Here is an 18,239-nt window from a genome sequence, read left to right on the forward strand (position 1 = left end):
TCCGACAAACTCTTACTCTTACCAGCCAATCATCTCTATCACCATTCAAAGCATCCAGTATAGTGTAACTCATTATTGTATTCAGGGTTCTAGAAATCGCTAGGCGTCCCAGGGCGGTCGGGGTACCTTCTAGCGATTAATCGGTAAATCGGGGATTAATCGGATAGATTAATCGAAGCATTAATCGGACATATATTATTTTTAAATTATTATAATTATATGTAATTTAATAATTTTATCTACTTTTCACTACTAGTGGAGTCAAACTAGTAAACAATATAATATCATATATTAAATAAATACTTGATATATATAATACAAATCATTGATTAAATAAATATATACCAATCGAAATAATGTAATAAATATTAAATAAAATTAGTCACTTATAGGATATTAAGTTAAGTACAAGTGAATAATAATTTCTTATAATATAATCATAATTTTAGATTTAATTTATTAAAAATGTTTTTTTTTTTTGACCGCCTGGACCTCCTAGGCGGGATTTGGGCAGCCTAGGCGGGATGTTGACCGCATAGGACCGATTTTTGTAAAAAAAACCTTTATTACAATCCGCTTATAACTACCAAGCACTAATATTAGCGGTTCTAGTTGTCAAACCTCTAAAACACCTCAAACCTCTAATTTTGCCCAAAATCTCTGACTTCCAAACAGAGCCATATAGTGTAACAAAGAGATTGGAGTTTGCATGTAGTTATAAATTAAAGAAAAAGTGCATTTTGTATATGTGCATTTTGAGAGTTCATGCCTTTGTAATATTATAACTAAATAAATATTCTACATTTATAATTCTATTTAATTAAATTTTGCTCAATTTGTGTACTTTTGTCAATTCAAACTAACCACATGAGTTAAAAGTGAATGAAAATATGAATAAAATTTTCTTTTACAGATTCTTCGACAGTTCATATTGCTCCCACAAACACAGATGCATCTACATCTCGTGTAGACGCACACAGACATTTCCATGACCATCGGGAACCTTTATCTCCTGTAGATGCACACCGACAAATATTCCTAGATCTTATCGCCTCATAGATCTTATCGCCCCATAGATATTATCGCCTCATGAGTACAAGACTATACATTTTTAGTCTTTTCAACAATTGAAAAATCTACCCCGTCCCTAATATTTCATCTTTCTCTCACGATCCAGTAGTCTCACTCCGGCATATTTAAGGTAAAGTCACTACTAGAAATATTGGATTATACATCCCCCACCCCCCAAATATATCATCTTTCTCCCAAAATTCTGTTTTCTCCGTCGTAAATATCTAAAGGTAAAGTGGTGTGTGTTCATGTATAATCGGGTAATTAGTTTGAACTAATAATTAGTAAGTACTCGTATGTTTCTTGCAATCGATTCCAATTTTGGTTTTCGAATTTATACAGAGTTTTCGTTTTTGATTTCTAATTGCAACAGATATGGCTAAAATTTACTTTTGATATTTTACAGCTATGAGCCGCACAAGAAAAGATGCACAAGGTGTGAGGGATCCCAAGGGTAAGAAAAGAATCTCGTCACATGATTCCATCAACTCCCTTGCACAATCGAAGCTACGCAAACATAATAGTCCTCATTATAATGGTAATAACTCTATGTATTTATGTAGTTTTAATTATGATTTTATTATTTGTGTTGCTCATGTTATGATATAATAAATGTATACAACTCCGGAGGCGATGGAGTATTAAATAAACGATGCCTGGGAGGCATCATTTGTTTAATACTCTCACTGTCCCTCTGAGTTGTATACATTGTTGGACGCGGCACGTACTTTAATGCTTCTACAAGACTATAACGTATAGCTCTATAACTAATAAAAATTTAATATTTAATTTTTTATCCGGAAGAAGTAAATCTTAAAAATAAATTATAAAAAATAAACTTTACAGGAGTACTAAAGTATGTATAGAATTGAATGTGACAGAGGGAGTAACATTTACTTAATGGATGTAGTTCATTGTTTATTTTCCATCAATTTTGTTTCTCCCTCATTGGTATTATCATCTATTTATTTCATAAGCTCTACCATATAACAATCATATAATTGATGGTCATTTGAGGGATTGATTGTGGTTAAACTCAATTTTTCGTTAACTTTGTCTAATGTAAGTTTACTAGCTTTTATATTGTGTCTGTTCTAGTACTAGTCACCAAATATGGTCTTACCTAGATAATTGGATTATCATCATCCCATCTCTAAAACAATGAAATCACACAAATAATAAATATCTCTACAACTTAGAGTTTAGAAATTATAACTTAAAAATATCCCTACAATTTCCAAACAAACCCTTTGAATCCCTCCTCAATCTCTTAGTGGAAGCTATCTACATTTCTCCCTCAAAAATACACAATATCTCTCTAAAAAGTCTAACAAATATGTTATATCTCTTAAAAAACTTAATAATTATGTTATATTTTATTATGATCTTTTTATAGAAAGTCATTAGTAGGTAGTAAAGAGAACTAAAATAGAATAAAACTCTATATAACGCCCACCATCCTTCAATAACACTCATTCTCAAGGTCCTTATTTCTCATGAAGTGTTCCCTCAAGCATATTGACTTTGAGGCTCAACCCTTGATGCTCACTTGTATGCTTGTCTGTCAGCGGATGTCTATTTACAAATTTTCTTCTCAACATATCTTTTTGCTATTTAGACAGATATGTTCTCCTATTTCATCTTTGTTCTTTCCACCTCCCTCGTCTCACCGTATGGTACATGAATAAATCATTACAATTTACAATATTTTGATTAAACATGATATGAACTATACACTTTTTAAACTTTAGATTTTCTTTAAAACAATCTTACTGGACTACATTAATATAAGTTCATCAAAAAGCATTACAAAAAAAACACATGACCCCTTAGTGAGTTACCACACATAGATGTTTAGGGGATGACAATCACACTTTCTTTTTTGTATGAGATGTTGAATATGGTATTGTTTATTTCTCACATTGTCTATACTTTTGATGTTCTGTAGATGGAGATTGTGTGCTTATGATGGCCCCTAATCCGGATGATCCACCATATGTTGCTCAGATTATAGAATCCAAGGCTAAAAAGGTGACAGTAAGATGGTACTACAGACCCCAAGACACTGATCTTTGGAAGAAAGACTGTCACGGTGACCTTTGGAAGAAAGACTGTCACGGGAAAAAAGAATTGTTTCTATCTAACCATTTTGATCCTTAAAGTCTAGATTGTATCCTAGGAAAGTGTACCGTGCACACTTTCCATGAATATATAGAGCTTGAAGGTCGGCGTTCTGATTCCGATTACTACAGTCGATTTGAGTATGATATTTATAAGAAAAAATTGATCGATGTCAAAGATGCTGATTGGTAAGTGATATGTGACTCCTATAGTTACTTGTTGTTTGTGTTTAGTTACAAAATTACTCCTTTCAAAGTGTCTAATTTGACTATTCTTAAATCTTAATTGCAGGCTGTGCATTTGCGGGAATCCTTACAATCCGGATCTGTATGTGTCTATTGTCAGATATGCAAATCAAGGTACAGTATCCATTATAATAAAAAAATTGCTCTTTTATGTATCAATGTATGTGCTTTATTTTCATTTCCAGCATTTCAGAAAAAGAAATCTTGAGGTGCATACATGCAACTCTTTTATTTACTGTTGTTGAATGTTGAATAGATTCTATATTTTCATAAGAAGTGTGGTAAGGCTTTTTTATACTATAAGTTGATTAACTCACTAAGAATTATCTCCTTAAACGTGCATTCCTTGTGATTTCAATTTTCATAGAAGTTTTCGTGTTGCGTTGATTGTGCTTTTAATGTTCCTTGTAGGTTCCATCCATCTTGTACCAACACTGATGCAAAGAGTTCATGCATTATTTTTTGTGATAACTGCAAGAACTCTCCTAGCTAGGTTAGACTTGTTGGACTTAGCGTTTTTATACATCTTGTTCTATCTTTTTTATTTGACATTTCCCACTCTTTTTTGATATGATTATTTACAATACATATAATAAACTCAATTTTTGATATTTTATAATACTTAGGAGCAAGCTGCGGACAAGCGCTTTGAAAGGTATCTCAAGTTCCCGAGGATGCACAAAGATATCTAAAAGGAGAAGGCCCTTAGATAATTAAAGATTAAGGAGTATTTCAAATTTTTGTTTGTCTTGTGGAGAATTGTTGGTTTGTTGTTCCGCCCCTTTTATTTATTGTGACATAATAGGTTTCTTCTATTATTTTAAAATTTAAATTTTATTTTTTCATCTAACAATCATATTATTCTAATTATTTGTAATTTGTTTTACATGCATACAGTTTGGATTTTGACAAATATAGTTACTTGATTAAATGCATGTTTGAAAATTAAATTCAAATATCACCCAATCTCACATTGCTTTTACGTACCAAATTAGGTTGGGGTTTGGTGGGTATGGTTACATATATATTGGTCATAGACGAAATACCATATAGATTTGTGAAATATTGTTTTGGAGAAGTTTGTTTGTTTTTTTATAAACGCACTTGCATTAATACTTCTCAGAATCAATCATAAAAATGATGAAATCTGGAGCAGTATAGAGCCTGACATAGAATATGCGACTCGTGCTAATTCATAAGTTACGTATTCGCAGACCTAAAGATAAAAGTAAATAACCCTTCATCAAAGTGTTTAAGCATATCCCTACAATTTTCGATCATTGCATGAAAGTAGGTGTTTCCCGACCGCCATTTACTGCATCGACTAGCTAGGAGCTGGCATCACATTCAAACAAACACTTTCTACTCCTCCATTCTTTCGTCCAAGTTAAAGCTTTTGAGGCTCATAACTTCTGCTTCTCTCGGCTGAAATCTCGCTTGCACGACAATACTTTTGGCTAAAAGAAAGTTACCTTCTTCATCCCTAATAACACATCCAACTCATACCTGGTCTGTCCCCTGCACAAAAGCTGCATCTACGTTTATTTTAACCCAGACTTCAGGTGGTTTACACCACGTTCGAAATCGAACCACAATGTGTTGTTGTGTGTTATATACAGAGCTATCTTTCCTTGCTCGCTGCCATTCAGTAAACATACAGCACGCTCGTCAACGCAATCCATAAGGTGATTTAGAAAATTTATACTCTGATCAAATTATTTTTACTTACATTTCACTTATAAAAATTTAAAATAAAATACCAAATATAACCCTTTAATAAAATTTAGATGAGAAATTTATGGATCCTAGATCATATTTTACGACCTTCGTATGAAGTATTTAGCTAAGTAATTAAAATAAAAGATATGTAATTTATGTTTTTTTGTAATTTTTTTGGGTGATGTGTTATTTTATTTTGTAAGTACTGATTTAATATATATATATATATATATATATATATATATATATATATATATATATATATATGAAAACTATATTCTATGTAAGGTACAAGTTTTACTCAACAAAAATTTCCAACACTAATATAGGAAAAATAGGAGATAGTAAGTGGGTGTTTGGCAACACTTATTATTTTAAGTCTTTTCGGGCTTCTTTTAGCGCTTTAAGCTGCTTCTATTGTTTAGGTAGCGTTGGCAAAAGAAGTATAAGTGCTTTTTTGGGGGGTTTTAAGCCAAAAGGTAGAAGTGAGATATGTTAACTTTTTTGGCCTTTTTTAGTGATTTGCATTTTATTATGAAGTTTTTAATTTTTTAATATGTAATAAACTTTATTTAGTAATAAAGTTATTTTATTTTAATAATTTGAAATTTTTTGAATTTTTAAATTTAAATTACCAAATTTTCAATCGACTTATAGGTAAAAGTTAATTTACATCATAATAATTGTCTTTGCAGTTTTCTTAATCACAAAAGTTTCAAAAGTGAATATAATAATATAATAAGAGTTGCAAGGATCATTTTATTGCATCGCATCTGATTTTTGTATTGTTAAACTTATTTTTGTTGCAAGAAAATTATTTAGACTAAATTATACAATCAAATATACGTATAATTTGTAGTGTGATGTGATATTAATTTCCATTCATGTAACCACACAATTAAACATATTAATAGAGATGCAAGCATCAAATTGTTCCTAGGCATTTCTGTGAACTTACCAGACCAGGTGTCCTAACTGTTAGTTAAATTTGTTAATTTTGTTCTAGTGCTTCTCCGACTTGCCTATAAATGCGTCTCCCTGCATAATCTGTTTCTGCACAATTTGTCTACATAGCACATTCCAAGAAGTCTACAGATACCTGAGAACATAATGGCGAAGATTGTGTACTTGACGATGGTTTTTGCCACATTTTTGGCGGCTTTTCTGATGGTGGAGCAAGGGGAGGCTTTTACCTGCGGGACAACATTACAAGAACGTACAAAGCAACTTTGTGATCCATTTCACAGGGGTGAACAGCAGGAGCCATCTGCTGAGTGTTGCAACTCATTAAAAGCATTCCGTGATACGGCCAAGACTAGAGAAGAGAGGATTGAGTTGTGTCGTTGCGTGCAGGATCGTTCTAATAGAAACAGAGCTGGTGTTCCTGCTCCAGATGCTCGTATTCCTAAAATAGACGCTCTTCCTGCAAAATGCGGACTTCCATTTATATATTCTGCTGATCGTAAATTCGACTGTAATACGTAAGTTTATTTCACTGATTGTTGATAATTTTTTTGATTAGTTCATTAGTACACATGACTGACTAATATATTTTTCTATGCAGCGTAAACTAAGCTTACCTCCGGTGCATGAAGAAGTAGTTGGAGGAAAAATCGATATATATAATAACACTGAGGCCATATATGTGCCTTAAGAAATAAATTTATGAGCAAATGTATCTCATATGTTTTGTAATTTTTCAGTTCAACAAGAAATGCAACTCCTGTTTTGCATCCACCGTAACTCATTGAGTTCTGTAATGTATTTCTGGCGTGCTATATTATAAACGTTTGACGTTTCTTATTAATTCTAACGTAACTGTTAATGCCAAAAGATAAAAGAACGTCGTCTACTGATCAATGACTGTCACTTAGTACTACAAGTCTGGAACTGTCACAAATCACAGGGAAAGGCCTCTGTTTATGACAGTTTAGTATTGTTGTATATACCGAAAGCAGCATTCCCAGCGGCAGATATGCATACTTCTTGTAAATATGCATACTTCTTGTAAGCTAATAGAAATACAATTAAACAGCAATGGAAACACGACGACTCCAGTCATAAGCTATACTCAAGACATCAGGTAACAAGATCTCGGTTTTTCTCTGATCAACTGGCATCCCAGTCCCTATTTCTGGATATGAGTGTCATAAGGGCAACCACGACTGACCTCATGCTTGGCCTTAGTACATGATTTCCGGAGATCTGTGCTGGGGTCGGGCTGATTCATTATCTCTTCAAACTGTAAAAAATATACAGATAAATATATACTTATAATTACAATGTGCTCATTATGGCTGAGTGTTGCTGGGTTCCACTGAAGCTTAAGAGTTTGCAGATGACATGGAGAAACACAGAGTAGAGCCTGATTTAGGTACTTATAAAATTTTAGTCAAAGTCTCACGACATCTCGGCATGATGAGTGGTGCAGGGGAGATAGAGAAAAGAACTATAGAGCGAGGTTCAGCATTGCATACAACATTCTGATATGTGGGCTTTTCTAGGTAGACAGTGCTGATAAAGGTCTAAAGACACGTAAAGGTCTAAAGAATTGATAAAGAAATTACAACATCTGTAATCCAAGAGTTCTTTATATGCTATGAAGTGCGAGTTATACAAAAAAACAAATAGAACAGATCAAGAAATTTAAAGCAACATTAGCAAGTTAAGCTGCCAAAGGATTACGAGGATGATTCTGTTATACTACAAGCTAATATTAATATGAAGTCTATTAGAAAATATTGAATTAGACGTTCAACACTATTGACAGATTTCCAGAATATAATCAGTCAAACAAATAGACAACTCTCTCTTGTTTTTCACAAACAACTCCATAACCACAATTCAATACAGTGATTTGAATTCAAAGGTCAAACAGAAAAAGAGTGAGTGAGAAATTATAAACGATAAGATAACTTGGAAAAAACGATAGCAAAGAATGTTGTACATGATACAAAAATATGGACTTCTCACAGATTTATTGTAATATTTCTTTTATATTGCCATTATCAACCAGGCCATATGCAAGATAGTAAATATAATCGTTATGGACTGAAGAATATAATCATTAATTAGTAGATGTAGATTTGTATCACTTACCAGCAGTAGACTGACAATTCCTCACTTTGCATATTTCAACAGTGATTTGCCTCCCTCGTACATGATTAGACTCTGTGGAAACGAGGTGTCTACAGTAGATGGAGCAAGGACTTCACGGGAAACATCTGGACCCCCGTGCTTACCATATCCATGATCCTTAGAAATCCTGCTCTTAAAATTAATAGAGACTATGTGCGTTTCATCAGGACGCTGCGATTGGAATGACTCTACTATAAGAGTTCCAGTCTTTGTAATATTCAAAGGATGCCCATATTGTTTGAGTACAGCTGTAGCAAGTAGAACCCAAGAGCCTACACCTTTTCGTTGCCTCCTCAACCATATAGGAAAAGGATACTTGGGAGGCACTAGAGTGTAGCAATCTGGGTCCAAACTACAAAGAGCGAGTGAACCTTCAAAACCCATGAGCTTAAACGGGGCAATAACTCCAAATAGACGGGGAACACGATTTGGCACATTAAATTCCCCAAACAACTGCGTCTCAAAATCATATGACATAATCTTCAACTCATTCCCCTTCAACTTATTAAATTCCTCAGTTCCGGGTTGTTTCATCTCTACCCAGTAGTACCTACCATCAATATAAGCCCCCATTTCATTAACAAGCCTCGGAACCCGAGAATCCCCCATCTTCTTCCACGTGTTCTTCCTCAAACTATAAACCTCAACCTTCGGAGCCACCTCTCCAAACTGCTTCCCCTTTCCATCCTGAACGTAAACAATCCTAATAACCTTATAATCATCCGTACCCTTATCATACCCCATCCCGACCACATAATAACTCTTATCCCTATCATCCAAAAGCCTCTTAAAACAACTCGAAACAAGAACCCTGTGTCTCCTAACAAAAGAGTTCCACAAATACAACTCCCTAGAAGCATAATCAATATGCAAATCAGTTAACAAAAGCATCCCATCTACTTGCGCAATCAGCTTCAAACTGCCACTCTTGGTAACAAAGGGAATGTCGAATTTTTCGATAACTCGAGAAGTATCAGCAGAGATTAAAGAGCAGTAATTTTGGTGAGAGATAAAAGGGGGGATTATAAGCACAGCATTATCATCACAAAAGTTAACAGCTTTCCGAATTTGAGAGGAAATAAAAGATGGGTTGTTGATAAGAGAGTACCATGCTTTGTTCACTGAGCTTGATTTGATTAGGTCTTTTACAGAGAGTCTTGAGAAGATTTCAGCGGTGGTTTCTTCAGGGAGATCATGAAACGTCGTCGTTGAGACTCCATTGTTGCTTAGAGCAAGTCCAATGCTAGATGCTATATATCTATTGCTATTGCTATAATATAGCACCAAAAAATGTTTTTTGGTGCTAAAATAAAACTTGCACTCCAATGCTAAGTTCTATAGCTTGTTTCAAATTTAACCAACTCATTAACTTTTACCTAACTTCTATATAGAACCAACTCTTTAACTTTTACCTAACTCATTAACTCATTAACTAGTTTCCAATTTCTATTTATTGGTGATGTGGCAACATGGATGGATCCATCCTTGGTTTCAAATATAGAACCAAGGATGCATCTATGCATGGATGCATCCAAATATAGCACCCCTTTGGAGTTGAGTTTTTTTACATTTGATGCTATAATATAGCAATAGAACCAAGTATAGCATTGCATTGGAGTTGCTCTTACTGGGGCTACTGCAGCAATTGACATTTTGATTGCAAGGAGAAATTGTGTAGGGTTTTAGAAACAATGAAAGTGGATTATTGTGAAGAGCTTTTTGTAGTGACTTTAAAACCAACGTAAAGAAAAGCCTGCAAACACATGGAAAGTGTACGTAAAAGTGAAGAGCTTTTTGCAGTAAAGAAAAAAGTAACTACCCCAAAAATGTCAAGCCGTAAAACGGATAATTTTGATATTAATTTGTATGTATGTTATTCGGATCCGAAAATTCATATATGTATCCGGATATAGTATCCAGATACGAATACTATCCGGATATGAATCTGATTTTAAATAGATTTTAATTTTTATATTAAAAAATTTTGAAAATTAAAAAAAATAACAAAGATCAAAAAATGATGTTAAAAATTAAAGTTAATAAAGATGATTTATATCTATTCAAAAATTAATTTTTGCATATATTTCGATATAAATTTGTTATCTTTACAAATATTTAACTCGAAAAATATTTTGATATATGTCTATAATATCTTACAATTATATAAAATTTATATAATATATTATTTTATGAATTTATATATAAATACATACATTATAATAAACACACTATAAAGTTATAGAATATTAAAATAGAGTTAAATATCATATACTCCCTCCGTTTCAATTTACACATCCATTTTGGAAAAAAAAAAAAATTGTTTCAAATTAGTTGTCCACTTCAACTTTCAATACAAAATCATATTTCCAAAGTCAATTCTACTCCACATATCTCTTGTTTATATTTCCTAGATCAATCTCATTCCACATATTATAGTAATTTAATGCATCTAATTTGTCAAGATCCACTTTTCTTAAACTGTGTGATTTTTTTAAAGTTGACATCTATTTTGAAACGGAGGGAGTATATTTCATTTCGGATTCGGATATTATCGAATACAAATATGCCTATATCCGTATCCGGAATTGTCGGATTCGGATGCGGTTAATATCTGGTAGGTGACTGTATACGTCCAAAAAATTCAAATAGGTCACTCAACTCAAACTAATCATCAATCAACGGCTTTCGAATTGAACGAATGATTAAATTAAGTTGATTTATTTGAGTTTTTTGGACGTAATCCGTTAAATTTTCAATGAGTGATGCGCTTCAGTTTTTTGGACACAGTTTATCACATAGTTGATATTTAACCCTATAAAAATTCATATAAACATGTGCAGTGCAACATGTCTTCCTTACAAAATTATTAATGTTTTATGTAAAACAGTCGGCAAACCTTATATGTAGCGACTAGATCATTTTTTTTTATCATTCATCCATGTCCAAACTATTCAAAAAAGTTATTTGACTCTGATATTCTGATAACCATTAATACTGTAATCAAAGAATATGTGTAATGGATACACATCAAAAGAAACAAAACTACCACAATATTATCGATATACTAACATGCAAATACATGCCAAAAGTCATACATTTCAAAGATTAAAAGAAAATCATTATAAGAACTGACTGCAGCAGTGTGACTAGTGTCCGCCTGGAGATCTCTTTTCGAACATAATTGAGGACACACTGATCAGTGATTTGTAGGTGATATTACTATATATCACCATCAGTGCCATATGCAAGTCATTGTATCACCCCTTGTTCCAGATCAAGACCCGATAAACATTACTATGAAGTACTTTTGCCAATCAAAAAAGAATAATTAAGAGGTTAAATCCAATACGACACATCAAATTAGTTACTCAGGAATATTAGGATATTCCATCTGAAATTTCTCAAGTAACTGATGTAATGTGATTTCTTGTCTGAACCTCTCCATTTCTTTTTGAAGATTTGTTACGGTACTTACAATAGTGTTACCGGACTCTTGATCTGGAACAAAGGATGATATACAATGATATTTACCCATGCATGAAATCTACCTACCCTGTCCATCTCTTTTGGAATTTGTAAAATACAATCCGCTTCGGTGAAATTGCATAGTAAAGAGCACCATAACACGCATACATATGATTAAATACAAGGGCATAAGAAGAATCTAGTGAATTGGGCGGAAGTGTTTGGGGTTGTCTAGAGCTCATGCGATTTTTGATATATATAATACTAGCACATACACAAAATGATGTCATATAAGAAGTGTCGAGTGAATCGGTCGCTAAAGAAGTGTCTAGAATTCTAGGGAAAAGGAAGTGTCTAGAGCTTTTGAGATTTTTGATATAAATATTAAATACAGTAGTAGCACATATAAAGAATGATGTCATCACATGAGAAGAGTTGAGTGAATCGGCCTCACAAAAATATCTAGAATTTTATGGAGAAAGAAGCTTCTGGAGCTCTTGAGATTTTTGATATAAATACGGTACTAGCACATACACAAAATGATGTCACATAAGAAGAGAGTCGAGTGAATCGGGCCCTAAAGAAGTGTCTAGAAATCTCCAGTTTTGCATATAAAAACAATGATGCGCACACATAACAATATCACATAGGTAAGGACTAAAACCTCTAGCGAAATGCAATTTTTTTTATAAGGAAATGAAAGAGCAATGCGAAAAGAACGTGCTAGGGACATTAAACGAGAATCCAAAATTTTAAATGTCCAAAAGAGGTATAAGTATGTAAATTATGAAACGTTTTTGCTAAAAATTAAATACAATAAAGAATGTGTTCATTATGGCGCTAGATTCATAAATTATCACCAAACTATAAAAAAGAAAATAATTTTCCAGAAAGAAGAACAATCCTAATGAGATTTCATATTCACCTCCAGTGACTAATTATATATTTAGAATTCGTGTAAACTCCAAAACTAATTCCCAACATAACCTGATGTACAACATAATGATTAATTATGATTTAGATTTTCTAGTGGGCAAAGCTAATTCTTCATTACACACAAAATAATAGGATTTACTTGGAAATGGGAATAGTGATATATTGTGCACCAATCAAACATTGACAATTATATACATATTTGATTTGAATTTCTGTCGTCTCCATATTAGCAAATTATAAGAGTAAACTTCTGGTTGTTTATTAAAAAGAAATGAAATGTCCTTCATTTGTATCATCAAAATTAATGTACTTCAGTTTGTACTGGAATATTAAAATGATCGCTGAAGTCAACGTCATATATCACTCTATTCATGGGTCTTAACGAATAACAAGATATCATTTATATCATTATAGTCATGAAAGATATCAAACAAGTATATGTCCTTCGGGAGTAAAAATATTTTTTTACAAAGTTCTAAATATTATTCTTGAATGTGACATAACCAAGTAAAAAGTTATGAATTCTAATATTTATAATAATATATTTAAATTTTAACAAGTTTATCTACTATTTATATTTAATTAAAACAAAGAAAATAACTTTATAATAAAAATAAATAGCACATAAATTTGATAAAATCTAAATATATTATCATAAATATTAGAAGTCATAATCTTACTTTATTGTGGTAACATTCAATAATAAAACTCTATAAATAATATTATTACTCTTTTTACTCATATTTAGAGGTAACTAGTGGAGAAGCCGCGCGTTGCGGCGGCCTATAAAAATTATATTAATGATTTAAACTTAAAATTTTTAGAATAAAATAAATTTGTGCATCCGACAAACTCTTACTCTTATCAGCCAATCATCTCTATCACCATTTAAAGCATCCAGTATAGTGTAACTCATTATTGTATTCAGGGTTCTAGAAATCGCTAGGCGTCCCAGGGCGGTCGGGGTACCTTCTAGCGATTAATCGGTAAATAGGGGATTAATCGGAAAGATTAATCGGAGCATTAATCGGACATATATTATTTTTAAATGGAAAATGCTTGGTACACAAAATTGTGTACAAAGACATGTACATAATGACATGTGGCAGATTTTAATTGGATGGCCCCCTTGCATTTACACAATTATGTGCACCTAGCACTACTCTTTTTAAATTATTATAATTATATGTAATTTAATAATTTTATCTACTTTTCACTACTAGTGGAGTCAAACTAGTAAACAATATAATATCATATATTAAATAAATACTTGATATATATAATACAAATCATTGATTAAATAAATATATACCAATCGAAATAATGTAATAAATATTAAATAAAATTAGTCACTTATAGGATATTAAGTTAAGCACAAGTGAATAATATTTTCTTATAATATAATCATAATTTTAGATTTAATTTATTAAAAATGTTTTTTTTTTGTTTTGACCGCCTGGACCTCCTAGGCGGGATTTGGGCAGCCTAGGCGGGATGTTGACCGCATAGGACCGATTTTTGTAAAAAAAACCTTTATTACAATCTGCTTATAACTACCAAGCACTAATATTAGCGGTTCTAGTTGTCAAACCTCTAAAACACCTCAAACCTCTAATTTTGCCCAAAATCTCTGACTTCCAAACAGAGCCATATAGTGTAACAAAGAGATTGGAGTTTGCATGTAGTTATAAATTAAAGAAAAAGTGCATTTTGTATATGTGCATTTTGAGAGTTCATGCCTTTGTAATATTATAACTAAATAAATATTCTACATTTATAATTCTATTTAATTAAATTTTGCTCAATTTGTGTACTTTTGTCAATTCAAACTAACCACATGAGTTAAAAGTGAATGAAAAGATGAATAAAATTTTCTTTTACAGATTCTTGGACACTTCATATTGCTCCCACAAACACAGATGCATCTACATCTCGTGTAGACGCACACATACATTTCCATGACCATCGGGAACCTTTATCTCCTATAGATGCACACCGACAAATATTCCTAGATCTTATCGCCTCATAGATCTTATCGCCCCATAGATATTATCGCCTCATGAGTACAAGACTATACATTTTTAGTCTTTTCAACAATTGAAAAATCTACCCCGTCCCTAATATTTCATGTTTCTCTCACGATCCAGTAGTCTCACTCCGGCGTACTTAAGGTAAAGCCACTACTAGAAATATTGGATTAGACATCCCCCACCTCCCAAATATATCATCTTTCTCCCAAAATTCTGTTTTCTCCGTCGTAAATATCTAAAGGTAAAGTGGTGTGTGTTCATGTATAATCGGGTAATTAGTTTGAACTAATAATTAGTAAGTACTCGTATGTTTCTTGCAATTGATTCCAAATTTAGTTTTCGAATTTATACAGAGTTTTCGTCTTTGATTTCTAATTGCAACAGATCTGGCTAAAATTTACTTTTGATATTTTACAGCTATGAGCCGCACAAGAAAAGATGTACAAGGTGTGAGGGATCCCAAGGGTAAGAAAAGAATCTCGTCACATGATTCCATCAACTCCCTTGCACAATCGAAGCTACGCAAACATAATAGTCCTCATTATAATGGTAATAACTCTATGTATTTATGTAGTTTTAATTACGATTTTATTATTTGTGTTGCTCATGTTATGATATAATAAATGTATACAACTCCGGAGGCGATGGAGTATTAAATAAACGATGCCTGGGAGGCATCATTTGTTTAATACTCTCACCGTCCCTCTGAGTTGTATACATTGTTGTACGCGGCACGTACTTTAATGCTTCTACAAGACTATAACGTATAGCTCTATAACTAATAAAAATTTAATATTTAATTTTTTATCCGGAAGAAGTAAATCTTAAAAAGAAATTATAAAAAATAAACTTTACAGGAGTACTAAAGTATGTATAGAATTGAATGTGACAGAGGGAGTAACATTTACTTAATGGATGTAGTTCATTGTTTATTTTCCATCAATTTTGTTTCTCCCTCATTGGTATTATCATCTATTTATTTCATAAGCTCTACCATATAACAATCATATAATTGATGGTCATTTGAGGGATTGATTGTGGTTAAACTCAATTTTTCGTTAACTTTGTCTAATGTAAGTTTACTAGCTTTTATATTGTGTCTGTTCTAGTACTAGTCACCAAATATGGTCTTACCTAGATAATTGGATTATCATCATCCCATCTCTAAAACAATGAAATCACACAAATAATAAATATCTCTACAACTTAGAGTTTAGAAATTATAACTTAAAAATATCTCTACAATTTCCAAACAAACCCTTTGAATCCCTGCTCAATCTCTTAGTGGAAGCTATCTACATTTCTCCCTCAAAAATACACAATATCTCTCAAAAAGCCTAATAAATATGTTATATCTCTTAAAAAACTTAATAATTATGTTATATTTTATTATGATCTTTTTATAGAAAGTCATTAGGAGGTAGTAAAGAGAACTAAAATAGAATAAAACTCTATATAACGCCCACCATCCTTCAATAACACTCATTCTCAAGGTCCTTATTTCTCATGAAGTGTTCCCTCAAGCATATTGACTTTGAGGCTCAACCCTTGATGCTCACTTGTATGCTTGTCTGTCAGCGGATGTCTATTTACAAATTTTCTTCTCAACATATCTTTTTGCTATTTAGACAGATATGTTCTCCTATTTCATATTTGTTCTTTCCACCTCCCTCGTCTCACCGTATGGTACATGAATAAATCATTACAATTTACAATATTTTGATTAAACATGATATGAACTATACACTTTTTAAACTTTAGATTTTCTTTAAAACAATCTTACTGGACTACATTAATATAAGTTCATCAAAAAGCATTACAAAAAAAACACATGACCCCTTAGTGAGTTACCACACATAGATGTTTAGGGGATGACAATCACACTTTCTTTTTTGTATGAGTTGTTGAATATGGTATTGTTTATTTCTCACATTGTCTATACTTTTGATGTTCTGTAGATGGAGATTGTGTGCTTATGATGGCCCCTAATCCGGATGATCCACCATATGTTGCTCAGATTGTAGAATCCAAGGCTAAAAAGGTGACAGTAAGATGGTACTACAGACCCCAAGACACTGATCTTTGGAAGAAAGACTGTCACGGTGACCTTTGGAAGAAAGACTGTCACGGGAAAAAAAATTGTTTCTATCTAACCATTTTGATCCTCAAAGTCTAGATTGTATCCTAGGAAAGTGTACCGTGCACACTTTTCATGAATATATGGAGCTTGAAAGTCGGCGTTCTGATTCCGATTACTACAGTCGATTTGAGTATGATATTTATAAGAAAAAATTGATTGATGTCAAAGATGCTGATTGGTAAGTGATATGTGACTCCTATAGTTACTTGTTGTTTGTGTTTAGTTACAAAATTACTCCTTTCAAAGTGTCTAATTTGACTATTCTTAAATCTTAATTGCAGGTTGTGCATTTGCAGGAATCCTTACAATCCGGATCTGTATGTCTATTGTCAGATATGCAAATCAAGGTACGGTATCCATTATAATAAAAAAATTGCTCTTTTATGTATCAATGTATGTGCTTTATTTTCATTTCCAGCATTTCAGAAAAAGAAATCTTGAGGTGCATGCATGCAACTCTTTTATTTACTGTTGTTGAATGTTGAATAGATTCTATATTTTCATAAGAAGTGTGGTAAGGCTTTTTTATACTATAAGTTGATTAACTCACTAAGAATTATCTCCTTAAACGTGCATTCCTTGTGATTTCAATTTTCATGGAAGTTTTCGTGTTGCGTTGATTGTGCTTTTAATGTTCCTTGTAGGTTCCATCCATCTTGTACCAACACTGATGCAAAGAGTTCATGCATTATTTTTTGTGATAACTGCAAGAACTCTCCTAGCCAGGTTAGACTTGTTGGACTTAGCGCTTTTATACATCTTGTTCTATCTTTTTTATTTGACATTTCCCACTCTTTTTTGATATGATTATTTACAATACATATAATAAACTCAATTTTTGATATTTTATAATACTTAGGACCAAGCTGCGGACAAGCGCTTTGAAAGGTATCTCAAGTTCCCGAGGATGCACAAAGATATCAAAAAGGAGAAGGCCCTTGGATAATTAAAGATTAAGGAGTATTTCAAATTTTTGTTTGTCTTGTGGAGAATTGTTGGTTTGTTGTTCCGCCCCTTTTATTTATTGTGACATAATAGGTTTCTTCTATTATTTTAAAATTTAAATTTTATTTTTTAATCTAACAATCATATTATTCTAATTATTTGTAATTTGTTTTACATGCATACAGTTTGGATTTTGACAAATATAGTTACTTGATTAAATGCATGTTTGAAAATTAAATTCAAATATCACCCAATCTCACATTGCTTTTACGTACCAAATTAGGTTGGGGTTTGGTGGGTATGGTTACATATATATTGGTCATAGACGAAATACCATATAGATTTGTGAAATATTGTTTTGGAGAAGTTTGTTTGTTTTTTTATAAACGCACTTGCATTAATACTTCTCAGAATCAATCATAAAAATGA

At 32.3% G+C, this 18,239-nt stretch overlaps 4 protein-coding genes across 4 annotated transcripts; 3 read left to right on the forward strand and 1 right to left on the reverse strand.

Annotated features, from left to right (window-relative positions):
* Window positions 1-1,479: 1,479 nt before the first annotated feature.
* LOC108201685 (chromatin remodeling protein SHL-like) lies at window positions 1,480-3,645 on the forward strand. Its single transcript, XM_064085499.1, has 5 exons — window positions 1,480-1,609; window positions 3,020-3,163; window positions 3,251-3,380; window positions 3,484-3,551; window positions 3,623-3,645. The coding sequence occupies exons 1-5, from the start codon at window positions 1,480-1,482 to the stop codon at window positions 3,643-3,645; spliced, it is 495 nt and encodes a 164-aa protein (XP_063941569.1).
* Window positions 3,646-6,043: 2,398 nt separating this feature from the next.
* Window positions 6,044-9,946, reverse strand: LOC135149704 (F-box protein At4g22390-like). The gene is made up of 3 exons (XM_064085500.1): window positions 9,891-9,946; window positions 8,256-9,564; window positions 6,044-6,579 (listed from the first exon to the last, which is right to left on the reverse strand). Exons 1-2 carry the CDS (start codon window positions 9,944-9,946, stop codon window positions 8,277-8,279), a joined length of 1,344 nt encoding a protein of 447 aa, XP_063941570.1. The 3' UTR covers window positions 6,044-6,579; window positions 8,256-8,276.
* On the forward strand, window positions 6,267-6,963 carry LOC135149385 (non-specific lipid-transfer protein Cw18-like). Its single transcript, XM_064085065.1, has 2 exons — window positions 6,267-6,637; window positions 6,721-6,963. The coding sequence occupies exons 1-2, from the start codon at window positions 6,267-6,269 to the stop codon at window positions 6,728-6,730; spliced, it is 381 nt and encodes a 126-aa protein (XP_063941135.1). The 3' UTR covers window positions 6,731-6,963.
* A 5,198-nt stretch (window positions 9,947-15,144) lies between the features above and the next one.
* LOC108201684 (chromatin remodeling protein SHL-like) lies at window positions 15,145-17,811 on the forward strand. The gene is made up of 6 exons (XM_064085501.1): window positions 15,145-15,274; window positions 16,684-16,827; window positions 16,914-17,043; window positions 17,147-17,212; window positions 17,510-17,591; window positions 17,725-17,811. Exons 1-6 carry the CDS (start codon window positions 15,145-15,147, stop codon window positions 17,809-17,811), a joined length of 639 nt encoding a protein of 212 aa, XP_063941571.1.
* Window positions 17,812-18,239: the final 428 nt, after the last annotated feature.

The sequence above is a fragment of the Daucus carota genome, chromosome 9 (genome assembly GCF_001625215.2).
Source record: "Daucus carota subsp. sativus chromosome 9, DH1 v3.0, whole genome shotgun sequence".
Taxonomy (NCBI): Eukaryota; Viridiplantae; Streptophyta; class Magnoliopsida; order Apiales; family Apiaceae; genus Daucus; species Daucus carota.

Excerpts from the sequence above, each read along its gene's own strand:
- LOC108201685 (XM_064085499.1), top strand. The coding sequence starts at position 1,480 with ATGAGCCGCACAAGAAAAGATGCACAAGGTGTGAGGGATCCCAAGGGT. Across the intron at positions 3,164-3,250 it reads TTGGAAGAAAGACTGTCACG|GAAAGTGTACCGTGCACACT; the intron begins GTGACCTTTGGA and ends ATTGTATCCTAG. Across the intron at positions 3,552-3,622 it reads TGTCAGATATGCAAATCAAG|CATTTCAGAAAAAGAAATCT; the intron begins GTACAGTATCCA and ends TTTCATTTCCAG.
- LOC135149385 (XM_064085065.1), top strand. The coding sequence starts at position 6,267 with ATGGCGAAGATTGTGTACTTGACGATGGTTTTTGCCACATTTTTGGCG.
- LOC135149704 (XM_064085500.1), bottom strand. The coding sequence starts at position 9,946 with ATGTCAATTGCTGCAGTAGCCCCAGTAAGAGCAACTCCAATGCAATGC. Across the intron at positions 9,565-9,890 it reads CCAATGCAATGCTATACTTG|CAATAGCAATAGATATATAG; the intron begins GTTCTATTGCTA and ends GCTATATTATAG.
- LOC108201684 (XM_064085501.1), top strand. The coding sequence starts at position 15,145 with ATGAGCCGCACAAGAAAAGATGTACAAGGTGTGAGGGATCCCAAGGGT. Across the intron at positions 17,213-17,509 it reads TGTCAGATATGCAAATCAAG|GTTCCATCCATCTTGTACCA; the intron begins GTACGGTATCCA and ends TGTTCCTTGTAG. Across the intron at positions 17,592-17,724 it reads GCAAGAACTCTCCTAGCCAG|GACCAAGCTGCGGACAAGCG; the intron begins GTTAGACTTGTT and ends TATAATACTTAG.